The sequence below is a fragment of the Dendroctonus ponderosae genome, unplaced genomic scaffold (assembly GCF_020466585.1).
Source record: "Dendroctonus ponderosae isolate FM_Combo_2020 unplaced genomic scaffold, Dpon_F_20191213v2 Dpon_F_20191213_1, whole genome shotgun sequence".
Taxonomy (NCBI): Eukaryota; Metazoa; Arthropoda; class Insecta; order Coleoptera; family Curculionidae; genus Dendroctonus; species Dendroctonus ponderosae.
In genome coordinates this window covers 55,634,282-55,648,540 of record NW_026017110.1, presented here as the reverse complement: position 1 = coordinate 55,648,540, position 14,259 = coordinate 55,634,282, and the positions used below count along the sequence as shown (strand labels likewise).

Sequence of the window (14,259 nt, the reverse complement as noted above, 5' to 3'; positions counted from 1 at the left end):
GTATACAATGCAATAACCTCATATTCTCTGACCAATTTGGATCCCTAATTGTCTGTTTATCTTGAGCTATTCGAGAGATATTCATTTTTTATGACCGGTCACATTTGACGCACGAAATAAATTTAAACACTTTTCACCCTAAGAAGGCGACGCAGAGGAAAATTTAATTCAAGCTTGCAGCTGTCAACAACAAGGATACAAAACCAACAAAAAATCTTTGGGCGTAAAAAAAAACAAAAACTGGGTAAGGGTAAGGGTAAGGTGGGAGAGGGTAAATTAAACCGAACTATTGGTTTATTTGTTGTTCGCACAGCAGAATTTTCTTAGCAAATGACAAAAAGTTTAGTAAATTTCGGGCAAAAAATGTGACCGATCATTAAAAATATATCTCTACTATAGCTTGGGTCAAAGAGGCAATTAAATATCCAAATTACTCAGAAATCATGAGGCTCATCAAGCACTTTGTTCTCTCTGGACTACCCGCTACCCCGTATTTACCGCAGATAGATTTTAACTTTCACATGCAAAATCTTACAGTATTTAAACAACTTACAAAATACGTTGCTATAATTTTTTTTCTGATCTCATAAATTAGTTATCGGATCATCGGCTAAGAAAATATGCACAGTTGCAAGTTAGGGCATATTTTAACTGAGCGTTAAATTTGCGCAGCAGTGTATTTCATGTATTCAATATCATTATGTAATTCTGTTATCCATCAATTCAAAACTGATACTTTTCTTCCGATTTGTTGGTCTCAACATTGGGTATCGCTTCCACAATCCAATTCCAATTGGCTGAAATGTGGACGATACTTTTCGTAGTCCAATCTTTCGTTTTATTTCTCTTGTATGCGATACATCAATTACAAGCGCTTTGTCTTCCACTATCCAAGTCCAAGCACTATCATTGTTATTCATCCGGACAACACATCATCAGAAGCTACAATTCCCTTCGTCGTAAGCGAACCCAACGTCTTTAGTAATGCCCACGCTTGCCGAATATGAATGAAATCCATACCCGACGTCGTTTGGTATTCGGAACAATAATGGTAATGAAAACTACAACTAATAAATAGGGCAAATACAACAAAATGTTATGTGTCTATTATGTCTGTTCCATTTTTATCAATTCTCTAAGGGGTAATCGAAGTGTTCAAAATGAAGAAATTTGACTAGTTCTACCCAAGTCCCGAGTTTCCGTCTTCTTCCTCTATCCTACTTTCCTTCTGACCCGAACACGTCTGAAAAACAGGTAGAACTTTTCAAATTTCGTATTTCCTTTAAAAATTATGTGACCGAAAGCTTATTTTATCAAATGTAATGCAATTTATGATGCTATAATATAGTATCGTTATGGAAGATCTGTTTCAGAAACGTAGTAGACTATTACGCAGAGGGCCCAGTAGTTGTCGAAAAAATCGTGATGACCACGTGAACGAAAATAAGCGTGGTTTCAGTATACTAGAAAATTTCGCTTTTTGTGAATTGAATAATGATTTGAATTTACGAAATTTTTAGCTCGTCACTTAAGTTGTTAAGTAATATAGTTAGTTTCTTTTTAGTGGATTTGGGTAAAAAATTTGTAGGGTATTTTAAATTTTCTTTTGTGAATGTAGGGAGGGCCACAAGCCACTATTCTCCCCAGTGGAGAAAATGATTCCCTATGCTGGAAAATCGCATCAGCTCTATATGTCCGTTTGATTTTAATTACCAATACAACAGAATTAACACGATATTGCTATGTGAAAGGCTTTTCAAGTGAGCCACTTTTGACTACACCACTTTTGATCAGTCAGGTGCTGATTTGTAATTTCATATATAATTCAATACATTACTTGTAAGCATCAATCTTGCATAGGTTCAATTTTAGTTATTATATATAGGAATACAATATATACCGGGTGTCTGTGCTGACAACCAATATCTGAATGCACACAAATTTAATTGTTTCTACATCTTTGAATCGGTGATTATTCGAAAAACCTGGACAAAAAGCAATAAAGTAGTAACTAATATTGTAAAGAGAATTGAGCGTCCTTTAAAACTTTGATAAACTTGTCAACTTTTTGAGTCTATTGCTTTGAATCTAAAATAAAACAACACAATATATCTATTTAAGTTTGGTGTAAACGGTATTCGTGTTTGCGAAATATGCGCCTGCATTCCAACATACGCTTGAAATTCTGCAAATCGGCAGGATTCATCGAAATGGGGTTTGAGTGCGGCAAGTGTAAAATTAAAATGAAAAGTACTGGCCCTCAACACGGATATTTGGGATTATCTACCTATTTATTTCACTTCTATTGTTCTGGATTTGATTATCAATGTATGGAGTTTCAAAAATATTGCGAAAATTTGGCAAAATAAAATCTGAAATTTAGCAAAGCAGTTACGTGGCACGGATTAAATACATTTTATAAGTCTGTCACAAAATATTTATTATTCTGAAACTAAACACTTAGCTTAGTTTATTATTAACTTTGCTTAATATTTCTAAGTGTACTGAGGTACTTGAAGCTAAGGCTAATGGTTTTGCTAAACAACTCCTAAACTGCCCAAATAACCTAATATATATATATATATATATATGCCAAATTTTCGCAATATTTTTGAAACTCCATACATTGATAATCAAATCCAGAACAATAGAGGTGAAATAAATAGGTAGATAATCCCAAATATCCGTGTTGAGGGTCAGTACTTTTCATTTTAATTTTACACTTGCCGCACTCAAACCCCATTTCGATGAATCCTGCCGATTTGCAGAATTTCAAGCGTTTGTTGGAATGCAGGCGCATATTTCGCAAACACGGATACCGTTTACACCAAACTTAAATGGTTCGCAACTGCACTAATTGATATAAAAATTGCCAGCGAAAAAAGTTTGAATGCACATTATGGATTTACGCTGAAGAGTTTCTGATTCATAAAGAGTCTAAAATTATTCAGTTGCGAACCAATTATTATCAAATTACTATTCTGTCTTCCGAAAGTGAAATATTCATCCCAATTAGCCAGTGGCCTTTTGCCAAAGATTATTCCCGATCGCGTAATTTTGCCATTAGAATTTTTATTCTTTCTGAAGTTAATGGCATAGAAGCAACTACCACTGATCTATAATTACTCTTCTTTTCTTGTGTTTTCATTTAAAATTAATCTATAAATGAATATATATATACGGGGTGTCATTTTGAAAACTTCCCACCCTTAATACCTTTCTTGCAGTTAAAAATATGAAAATTCAAAATGACACGTCAATTTTATTTGTATGGGGGATACTTTAAATGAGTATTTTTAGCTTTCTTTTTCAACCCCCTAGGAGGGGTATTTGTCACCCTTTGAACTTTAAATGGGATAGGGCTCAAGTGGCACATAGTTTTAAAGGGCATTCAAGTCTCTCTTCAGTGGTATCCTACTTTTTCGCTTTTAGTCCAACTATTAAAACTGTCCGCATTGAGAGTTTGGTCTTCAGGTTCTTTCATGGTCCGTACATTTAAAAGATGTAGACAAAACAGAAATATTATTGTTAATTCGTTTTTGATTCTTGGGCTGAATAAAAGCGATAACTTTTATTATGTGCATAAAGTGTGGGAAAGGTATACTCTCTTCAAGAAAGAACTGAAATTATTTTCATTTATGGAGAGGTTGGAAAGTGCGCTTGAAGGACGGCAGTGGTTTTCAATGAAGTAAATCGAAATATTGAAGTCACAGATATGTCCTGGATTTGGTGTAAAATTCTCTGAAACGAGTTCGGTGAGTAATATAACCCGCGAGCTCAAATTGGGGTTTACAGAGTACACCAACTCCTTGTGGACAGTAGCAGAATAGACAGGAATTGTAATTCTACACGAGATTGTAAGAAAAGCACTGAAAATGCATCAACTGTATCCATACAAAAAATGCACATCCTTCAAGAACTGTATGACGATGATTTTGATAGAAGATGAGAGTTTTGTGAATTTATGAGTCAGCGCCATTCATAATATTCTGTCGAATATCTGTTTCAGCGAAGAATGTTGATTTTTGCTAAATGGAAATGTTAACGAAACAAAATTGTTGATATTAAAGTGACAAAAATCCGCTTATTTTTCGAAAAGGATATACGCAATATCCTAAAAGGAACCTTGACAGGTGATCTGCACCTTAATCTGCTTAATGTGCTGGAAACTCAAATTGGCACAGAGGGTAATTCTAATTCTTGTTTATAAAACACAACCTGCTGATATTGAGGACATAAAAACGCGAATTGCGGAATGCCGGTAAATTCCTGGTAAAGTTTTCGAAATGTTAGGGAGGAGTTTGAAAATAGACTGCATTACTGTTTTCAGAAAAATGGACAACATTTTGAACAACTTATATGAAATTTCTTTTCGGCACTATACATACCGCACCATACACATAGGAGGCTGAAACAAGTAGGCTGAAATACTCATTTAAAGTATCTCCTACAGTCTAACTGCTTAAAAATTTTGCGTTACTGTTAGAGCATTTCGAACTTCAATCATATAATGCAGATACGGAGGTCAGAAAGATAGGGAAGTGTGTTCTCGGATTAATTTCAATGTTTGTAAATTTTACGATCGATCCTACTTTGTATCTACTTGTCTATTCCACCCATTTGACAGAAAACAATGTTGCTCTCAAACAAATCGATATTTTTGATTGACTAGCTTTACCTGGTTATTAATGTCTTTCGTTGTGTCCACCAACTCTGATGTATTCCTTTCTGTTTTATTTCAATTCCTGAAGCTAATGATCACAGACGAATCAAATTTCAATCCCTCAGGAAAAAAACGGATAACGTACAATTTTATATCATTTTGTCTGTATTGCGTGAACGTGCGGGAAAGCAAAGAGAGCATTCACTTGAGTGATCATTCTTCCGAGTAAACCGCCGTACACTCTTAAAGGAAAAAAATGTCGATTAAGGGCTAACCGGCACTATACGGTCAAAATACGGAGGTGCGTGGTGAATGTCGCATGCGGTCTTTCATGTCCAGAGGTACATTTTACAATAAATAAACAACCTGAGCGTTGTTGCAGACATTCAAAATAGCTTCAGTGAGCTTTCTTTGAGTACAAAATGACCAATTTGGATGTTTCCGAATCCGAAATGTTTCCACAATGCTGCGTGCACCTTTGTCACTCCAGAGATGGAAATTAGAGCACTTTACCATGCCGTCTCTCATAAACTTTACCTCGTCAGAAAATAAAACGTAGCCATTAAATTTCGGATTCTGAGCGTGTTACTGTAAGAAGCGGTTGGAGTCGTTAACTCTTGCTGGATGATCCAATGTTTACGTTTACATAATGTGCATTTTTGTACGTGGTAACGATGAAGAAAAAAACTGTGTTGGCCTGAAAGTGTTCTAACACTAATTGACAGATTATCAGCAGTTATGTGATGACGGGCTCTGAGACAACAATTAACACTTTCAAAGTTTCCGCCATGGACAAAGTTAGTGCTGAAAGTTTTCACCACACATTCCCATCGAGTTACAAAATCGCTTCATCATAAATTAAATGCATATCAAGATATTGAACTAATGTTTATTCGTCCATTTCTGACGATATTTTATCAACATACTTCACTAGTTTGTCCCTTGATATTCGGTTAGCATGTTCAAAAATAAAAACGTGATCTGAACAGGATTTTTTAAACATTTTCAGTATGATCAAAATAAATAACATTACTTAATCTTTTGTGTTTCTTAACCTTTTTGTTCACTGGAAATGCTAGTTCCAAGCTCGTTTTACACAAATTTCGTCACGCTGACAGACGATAAAGCGGATAAGATTATGATCTGCCTATGTTCAATCCCACTAATATTTCCTTCGGGCACACTTACTCCTTTTCCATAAAAATACTTTTTTTTCTGTATGTTAAAACACTCGGACTGAATTCCGAAGTTATCTGCAATCTAACCTCCAACTCAGGTAGAATTAATTCAAGTAGCGTTTCCTAAGCAATAACAGTTTTGGTAACACTAATTTTAGTTAAGCGAGCCGAAAAAATCAGCAAATTCTTTGAGCAAATTCGTAAACTGCTGCTAAAAGCTGATAAATAAATCATTCCATTGGAGAAGCCATTAAATTTTCGGTTTTCAACAGTTCTGAAAACGTGCTTTAGTTCTTAAAGGAGAATTGGAACGTTCCATCCTTTTGGATTTTTTTAGGATTTAAAACTTTCTCTTCGGACCAAAAACTAATCCCGCCTTTTCAGTGGTTTTCTTTCTCATTTCGTCGGCATTAAAAATTCGGAACACAGCACTCATTATGTCTTCTACGTTTTTGCTGGCAAAATATTCTTTTCGTTCCGGAAAATATCAGACGTTCGCTTTATTTCCGACTGCTTCAAATAATGTGTGCATTTCGCCTTGAAATACCTAGATGTATTAGCATACCTAAACATTTTTAAATATTTACTCCTTTGTCAGTGGTTAGGGACATTATTCAGCATTGGGGCATCTTTAAGAACTTTTTAATGATTTCCATATACCAACTGAACCTTTGACTGAACGTTCGAAAACGGAGTTCAGTTTGTAATATTAACATAAATATAAAATTAGTCTACATTTCTCTGTGGATTTCATTATCATTGAGTATATTTAGTCAATGATAGTTACTTTCCCAATATATATTATAATTCTCAGCATTTTATCTCGTAAATAATTCAGTATTGTTATAATACAATTTGATTTCACTGCATGTTTACAAATTTGCTTTACATCGCGATGTTAGTTTAGCGTCTTGCTTTGATATAGCATCCAACAGTTTCGTTTATTTAAGGTTTGCCTTTCCTCATTTCCTCAACTGCTCATTAACAGTTTCTCTTTTGTTTTTAACTGCTTGTAGTTGTTTGTACATTGTGCATCGTTTCCAGCAATTTTGAAGAAAAAACGTCTTACTCAACTGCCCTCTCATCCAAGTGAAAATATGTCAATCTAATTAACAATCATTCTTTTCCCTTCCTAAATTCTTTCAACTTATGCCACACTGTAAGCCAGTTTCTACGTAGCTCATAGCTGGCTAGTTGATGGATGGCCATTCAAAGTCGGTTCTCCGACTTCCCTTTTCAGAACGTATTCACTTTTAAGACTAAGACTCCTTTTGGGACTTTTCTTCTCGAGGGAACGAGCAGTTGGACTTGATATAATCTTTAAGAAAATATTAAAAGTTTTATTTAAAACTTCGCTCTATCACAATTTGGTAGTGAAATATTCTTTTTACCACCTGCCTTTCCCGTGTGCGCAAATTCTGGACGGTTAAATGCATTTCCTTTGTTTTTGTTTGTCTTGATAAGTAGTGCGGCATACAGCCTATTTAATATTTTCATAAATATAATATTTTTATATTTATATCTTACTAAATATAATTTATACAAGCGATTAGTTGATATTACCGAAAGTCAGTTTTTATTTTTATGCTCGCACATTTATATATTTGAGCACTTTTGTGTATTAACTGAGACTCAGAGGGATACACATTTAATGTAGCAAAAATGTATTTTAACCCATTCTCTTCGTAGGAAAAAACAAGTACTTTTAGAAAGACAAAGGCAATATTAAAAATGAGTTTAAATTAATTTTAAGTTTAGCATTTGAATAAATTAACACAATAAAAATTTTAAATCCAGATGCAGTTTCTAAGATAATTAAAAAAAATGTGAGGCAGCGCAGTTCCTGGATATCATCTAACTATTCAAATGGTAACTTGGAGAAAAGCGGTCGTATTCATCATAACGTTGTTAAATACTATTTTAAGAGCATTCTGTTTCCCTTCCTAATAGAGCGTAAATCAGAAATAATTATAAAGCTGCTTATATCTCGAACAATTGTATGAAAAGGAACATACAAGACTTGAACATATATGAATAACAATCAGTAACGAGTATGTATTCAGATATAATTAAATTGTGGAGCATTGAGCTTGTCTGGCGCATTTTTGCATGTGTTTTTGAAGCGTGTCTGAATAATTGATGAGTATTGTTAGTCGACACAATTTAACAGATTATCTATTAGAAACCGAATTTTGTTCATTAGAAAATGTGTACTGAACGAGGGTCAGTTGTATTTCAACTACACCATCAGACAATGCTGTAATATTAACATGAAACCACGAGAGAAAAGCCATAATTTAACACCAAATGTTACAAGCCTCCCGTTGAAGCAAATATTTTTATTTACAAATAGTTCAGGTAGGAAAATCAGATGATTAAAGATGACACGACAGCTGAATAGTGGAGTTTAATAAAGAAATACGCCTTTTTCGGAAACATACACATATATCTTCTGATTCATAAATTATGTGATGAGAATGGGGCATTACATCCCGAAACTTATCATTTTTATTGTTGGGCATTTTGTGGCAGTTTCATTCACAAAATATATTATCGGCCACCTTCATATAACATTTGATTTATCTATTAACTCCTGTATCACTTTTCATGTTACAGATTTTGCTATAGAGCGACGTATTTTATTGGAAACTATTGGACCTGAATTGCATTCGGTTTTCGAGGATCATAAAATTGAGGTAGAATTACCTTTACACTATACAATAGGAAAATTTACTCAAAACTATGACAATTATAGGTCGAATTGGTTGATATGCATTATGGATCTGATGAGAAGGAATATCACGATCCATGGATACTCAAAGATCATTTACATGAAATAAGAAATTGCCACAAGATATCGAAAGGGTGTTTCTTTTTGGTAAGTAGGTGAGGGTGTTGAATAGAGATATTTAATTAATTTCTCTAATGATTTCATTATATGTTAATTTTTGGCAACGAACTTATTATAGATAAATTACTTATACTTTAAACAGTTTGATTTGGAAGCACATACAATTAGTTAATTTGATAATCAATAATATCGCTGCTGTTCGGTTCCCCCATTCACGTTCGGAATAACTTAACGCCACGTTTTTAATCTGCCCCTTTTTAAAGGAAATGTACGGTTTTTTTATTAAAGACATTGCGTTTTATTTAGAATCCTTTAAACATTTTTTATGCAAATATAACTCTCGAAGATAAAGCCCATTGATTATAAAAATTAAATGTTTTCTTTTAGAACTTATTAGGAGACAAATACGGACCTCTAATTTTGCCAGAAAAAATTGATAAAGACACATATCTGGCTCTGGCAGCTGCCGCTCAAGAATTGGGAAAGAACTGTGCAATATTGGAAAGGCTATACAGTAAAGTGAACGACGATCTTGTGCTAAACGACAACAGGTAAAGAAAATAAGGGGTTTTGTTTATTATCTTTACAATTAGAAAATTCATCATAGATAATTCTTATGATCATTAAATGCGGGAAGTAACCCCATGGATGCTTCTAGATACATATTTTCGGTTTAATTCAAAATCCTCAATTTTCCGAACAAAAGGATGCTTGTCGGGTGCACAAAAGGAATCACCGTTAGGTGCTAGTAGTTACGAAACAAAAGCACAGTAATTTATCTACATTAGAACTTCGTTTGAACAGAAGATACGTACTTTATCTATTAAATACAATACACCTTCGACTCGAGGTAGTTACAGGTTTGTGGAAAGAAACTCGTCTGCACTAACTAGCTATATTAGTTAGAAAATTTCGATCAATATATCTTACAGTTTTCCTGCTTCTAAACAGTTATTGAACGTCTGTTCTAAAAAGTTAGTGTGTCAGTTCGCTCATTTCAATATCATCTCAATATAAATTCATTAAAGAAATAATTACATTTTTGTAACATTTCTTGCAGAGACATGGCATTTGATGAATGGAAAGCAGAATCAACCGAAACATTAAATTTGATTTACGACTGTATGCAAAAAATGCCTGATACTTCCAAGAAAAAAGTTAAACAGTTTTTGCATTCTGTAGTAGAACAGCAATATCATTATGCATTAGGTAAGTACATTTATTGTTTTTGCATTCGATCCAATTTCAAGCAATACGATGTCATGTATATTAAATCATATATGGGAATCGAGAATACTTAATATGGCCTCGATTCCTACAGTGACTTGTTTGGACAAATGGTCTTCAGTTGCAAATATTATATATTATCTCATTCACATATTTTTATCGGTTTTTATTTTGTTATACTTGGATATTCTTGCAGCAATCCTAACTTTTAGGATTAGGGTTTTTCAAAGTTTCTATTTTAACCAGTGTAAGAGCTTTTGTGCTATATTTTAATGATGCTTGGGTCCAGAAGTACTTAGTTTGTATTCTAAATATAGAGTAATTCAATATTTATGACACTTCTTTCGGCCGTTTCAAACTTTTAACATTTCTGAAATATATAGCTCTTGAAAATGCAACTTCGCCTTTAATATTCATCAAACTTTTAAGCCAGTTCAATGCTCAGTTGGCAGACAAGCAAGAATGCACCTAGGCACAAATTTATTGTATTGTGTATTAGTGGTTAGCTTCTAAATGATGCTGGGAGTCGTAAAATGTGTAATAATGTCGAAAGTGTATTAAGTTATTCTCCATTGGGAGACTCCAGATCGGAGGAAGCTTCCACACAATAGAGTCGGGAAACCACGGTATTGTTATTGCAAACAAGCTGACTGTTGTGAGAAGGAGAAAGTTAACGAATATATACTGAGGACAGTACTAACAAGCAACCATTAAGATTTTTTTAAATTTTATAGAAGCAAACAGTAACAGGTCATAAAAATGTATTTAAAACTTTCGGTCAGATTTTCCTTCATCGAGAAATTTTGACGGTACTCCAGTATATCCAGTAATAGTTGAACTGCTATAAATTTCTCGTGTTTTGGTAAAATTTGTAAATTTTCATCCCAAAACGTTCCTATTAGACATTCAGCTATGCATATTAAAACATTAATTTTTCTAAGCAAAGCAAAGAAATGTTGAGGTAAGTTTTTGAAAGTGAAGAAGTTCGGTGGTATCTACATTCTGCAGTACTGTAATGATTGCAATCAGCAGTTAAATATATCCCCCAATAATATACAAAATAATAAAATTGAAAGTGAAATATAACCCTAGATTCTCTCGAATAACCTCAGATTATTTTATAACTGTTTTTAAATTCAAATTGCGTATACAGGGAGTCCTAAAACACGCTTTATAGCCATGTTAGGAAAGAGACTCAGTAGACAGAAATCGCCCGGAACAGATAATGTTCGTAATATAAATGTAGTTAACACAGAAAACATAATTTTCTGGCGAATCAACATTTATAGTCTATGTCAAGCAGTAAAATTGCCGTTATTGGGCAAATAATAATTGGTGGATGAGACGATATTCATAGCCAATGGCATCGGGACATTAATGTTTGACCTCGGTTTATTCGAATTCAAATTAATCGACCGATATTTATGAGACGTTCTTCACCTTGCGGGCAATTTTTCCATTTTTCTCACAAAAACCTTATTCAAAATGTATCAGCTGTATTTTCGGATTTGTCGATTCCACCAGCTCCCTGCAACTTTAAACAAGCGGGTTGGAATACTTTATTCTATTGCAAGTAGTCGTAAATGCATTAGTTCACATTGAGAAACGGTTTTATTAGGATGAATGTTTTTTTACAATGTAGATATATGCATGGAAGTCGCGACATTTTATCCGAAACATGACATTTTTCTTAAACATGTGTTGTTACCAGCAACTTCAATTTTCCACATAATAAAAGATATCAAAATTGAATAAATCAGTCAGACAGTTAGGGAAGTAGGACATAAGTCTAGGCGTAGTTGGTCTAGTACTTAGTACATAAATCTCAGAATCCGTAGGACGTGGCTCAGAAACGTAATATCGCCTAGTTCTGAAACAATTTCCATGGAGATTTTGATGATTTTCTTTATTGAAAAATGCAGATTCGTAGCTGATCAATTCGTAGCAGATGTCAGGCAAAGTTACAAATACTTAAAATAGACAATTTCTAACGGCCTTTCAAATACCATGTAAAAAAATATTTTTGTTTGCGTTTGAAATCTGTTGACAAGGAAAGCAATGTTCTTTGGACGCATTATATGCCTAGACAGGCTAGTTCATGTAGACGGTTTCTTTATCTTAAATATAATAATAAACCTATTCAAGGTTTGGGAATTCAATTTACAAAAAATCGCTGGAATTCTAAGCAAAAATTATGGAAAAACCATCAACAAAAGACAGTCTGCTCATATTTTCTCAATAAAAAAACCAAAGCATTATTATTAAAACAAAGGCAGTTAAATTTTAAACAACTTTTCTTAACTATTTCTTTGTTTGGTCCTAAAAGCTGTGTATTGAAGCGCTTGCTGGATATCAAAAACCCGAGTGTGTAATTGTACATTTTTTTGTAAATTCTGCCGTTCAAAGAGATGAATCAATACATCTGAGAATAGAGGCCAGGAGTCTTTTTTAAATAAGACGTTGTTAACGTTTCAATGAGTTCACTTGCGATTATCCAGTGAGCTTTACAGCGGATTTGCCAAGGAAACCGAACTTTTCGAACAAGTTTCCCCGTTACTTAGCACACGAAATTACCTACTGCTGTTGAATGTGCGACCGAAATCCTTATTTAAAAATATTATTGCATATATTCATAAATACACATTGTATGGACATTATATGGAATTGATAGTATAACCAACTGACAATTAAAAACTACATTTTTTAAAAATAAGACGACGCTGCATTAAAGTAGCTTCGAGTTGTAATAAAGTATTAACAAAATGGGGTTTTAGTTTATTTATGAAGTACGCGTAAATTGGAATACATTTAGTAACGCAAATACAGTTTTTTTTGGAATTATACTGGGACACGGCGGTTATTATTTTAAAGTGCTCTCGGTTTCGCGTAAGAACGTTTTATACAAGATGTTCCAAATTTGTAGTTTGATTTTTTTGAAGTTTGAAAATTAGTCCTAATTTTCAAATACTAGTCTCAAATACATATTAATAAATTATAATATAATAATAATCTCAAATAAATAATAATAATATTATTCTCAAGTATATGTGCATAACGCCGATCAAATATGAATTTTTCACTTTTTAATGTTTACAAGATATTTAAAGAAAATCCGTTACTTCGAGAAATCAAGAAATCTGATTCAATTACTCAACGCTGATTTTGCGATCTTTATTGATATCCTTTGGCATGGATCATTAAAAAGCTCCAGCTTACAGCACCGTTAACAAATGGTCGAAAAATCCAATCGTGGCCAGGGTTGTTTTACAAAACACTCTTTAAATTTGGTCCAAAATCTGTAGTTGTACCAGAATAGATCGATCCTTTTCGTAATCTGATAAAAAAAAGAAAATCGCCATGTGGCAGTGAACTTGAGACACCTCCAAGCATTAGTTAAACCCGCTTCAGTACGATGTTTTAAGATCATTTAACCGTAAAAATTGTTGTTCGTGTTGCGCCCAACATAGTCAACGCCCAAAAAAGGCTTGTATGAATTGGTAAAAGCAAATGTTGGGAAAACACGATCAGGGTGAGTCAAATTCTGTATATAACATCTAAACAGATGACGAATCATTAATTTATGCATACAACACTAAGACACAACAATAATCCTCTATATAAATAAAAAAAGCACGACGTATTATAACCATTTGCTTGGCTGAAGCCTTCGGCTAAATTCAATGAAGAAGTATTTCTTTGCATCATGGCAATGCGGGCTCCCAACCATTAGCTGTAGCCACTCATTTTTTGCTGGTCAAAACATCGAATTAATAGGTCAAAAGCGGGACAGTTTTATGCTTATGACTATAAGTTCTAAAACAAATTATTTAGCCAACGATTTTCGTCATTCGAAGACATGTTTGTTACATCCAACAGTTTATTGATATTCATTAAGATTAATAAAAAAATTAATTTTAATTTTGATGGTAAATATTTTTTTACTATCAAACCATAAATATATAAAGCAGCTTTTCCATACAAGAAGAATATGTGCGTTATAAGTGATTTAAAACAAGTGTAAATCATAAATATGTACATACTTGCTTCGCGTGCTTATCGGCTATAATATACATACATTTTTTTATTAATGTAAAAGCATTCATTTTAATCATTGCTTTGCTTCTAATGGATCTTTATAATTGGAAATGCATTAAGTAAATGTATATCCATATTTATATAGGTACAAGTACGCTGTGAAGTATGTCGTGCCTCAAGTTAATTCTACTAGAAACTATAAAATACATCTTATCTTAAACATAGCTTTTAGGGCTGAAAAACGAACTGAATGACTGTCCACAATGCAAGATGTGATTTGAAAATGATTTTATTTACGGTTCGTA

The 14,259-nt window shown here is 33.4% G+C and overlaps 1 protein-coding gene across 3 annotated transcripts in view; it reads left to right on the top strand.

Moving 5' to 3' along the window:
• Positions 1–14,259, top strand: part of LOC109538010 (protein qui-1) — a 182,128-nt gene that overhangs the window by 41,990 nt on the left and 125,879 nt on the right. For all 3 annotated transcript variants that reach the window (XM_048667731.1, XM_019905042.2, XM_019905043.2), the window contains 4 exons: positions 8,458–8,537; positions 8,597–8,719; positions 9,080–9,243; positions 9,753–9,901. In XM_048667731.1, the coding sequence (XP_048523688.1) occupies positions 8,458–8,537; positions 8,597–8,719; positions 9,080–9,243; positions 9,753–9,901 (516 nt within the window). The remainder of the gene's footprint in view (positions 1–8,457; positions 8,538–8,596; positions 8,720–9,079; positions 9,244–9,752; positions 9,902–14,259) is intronic.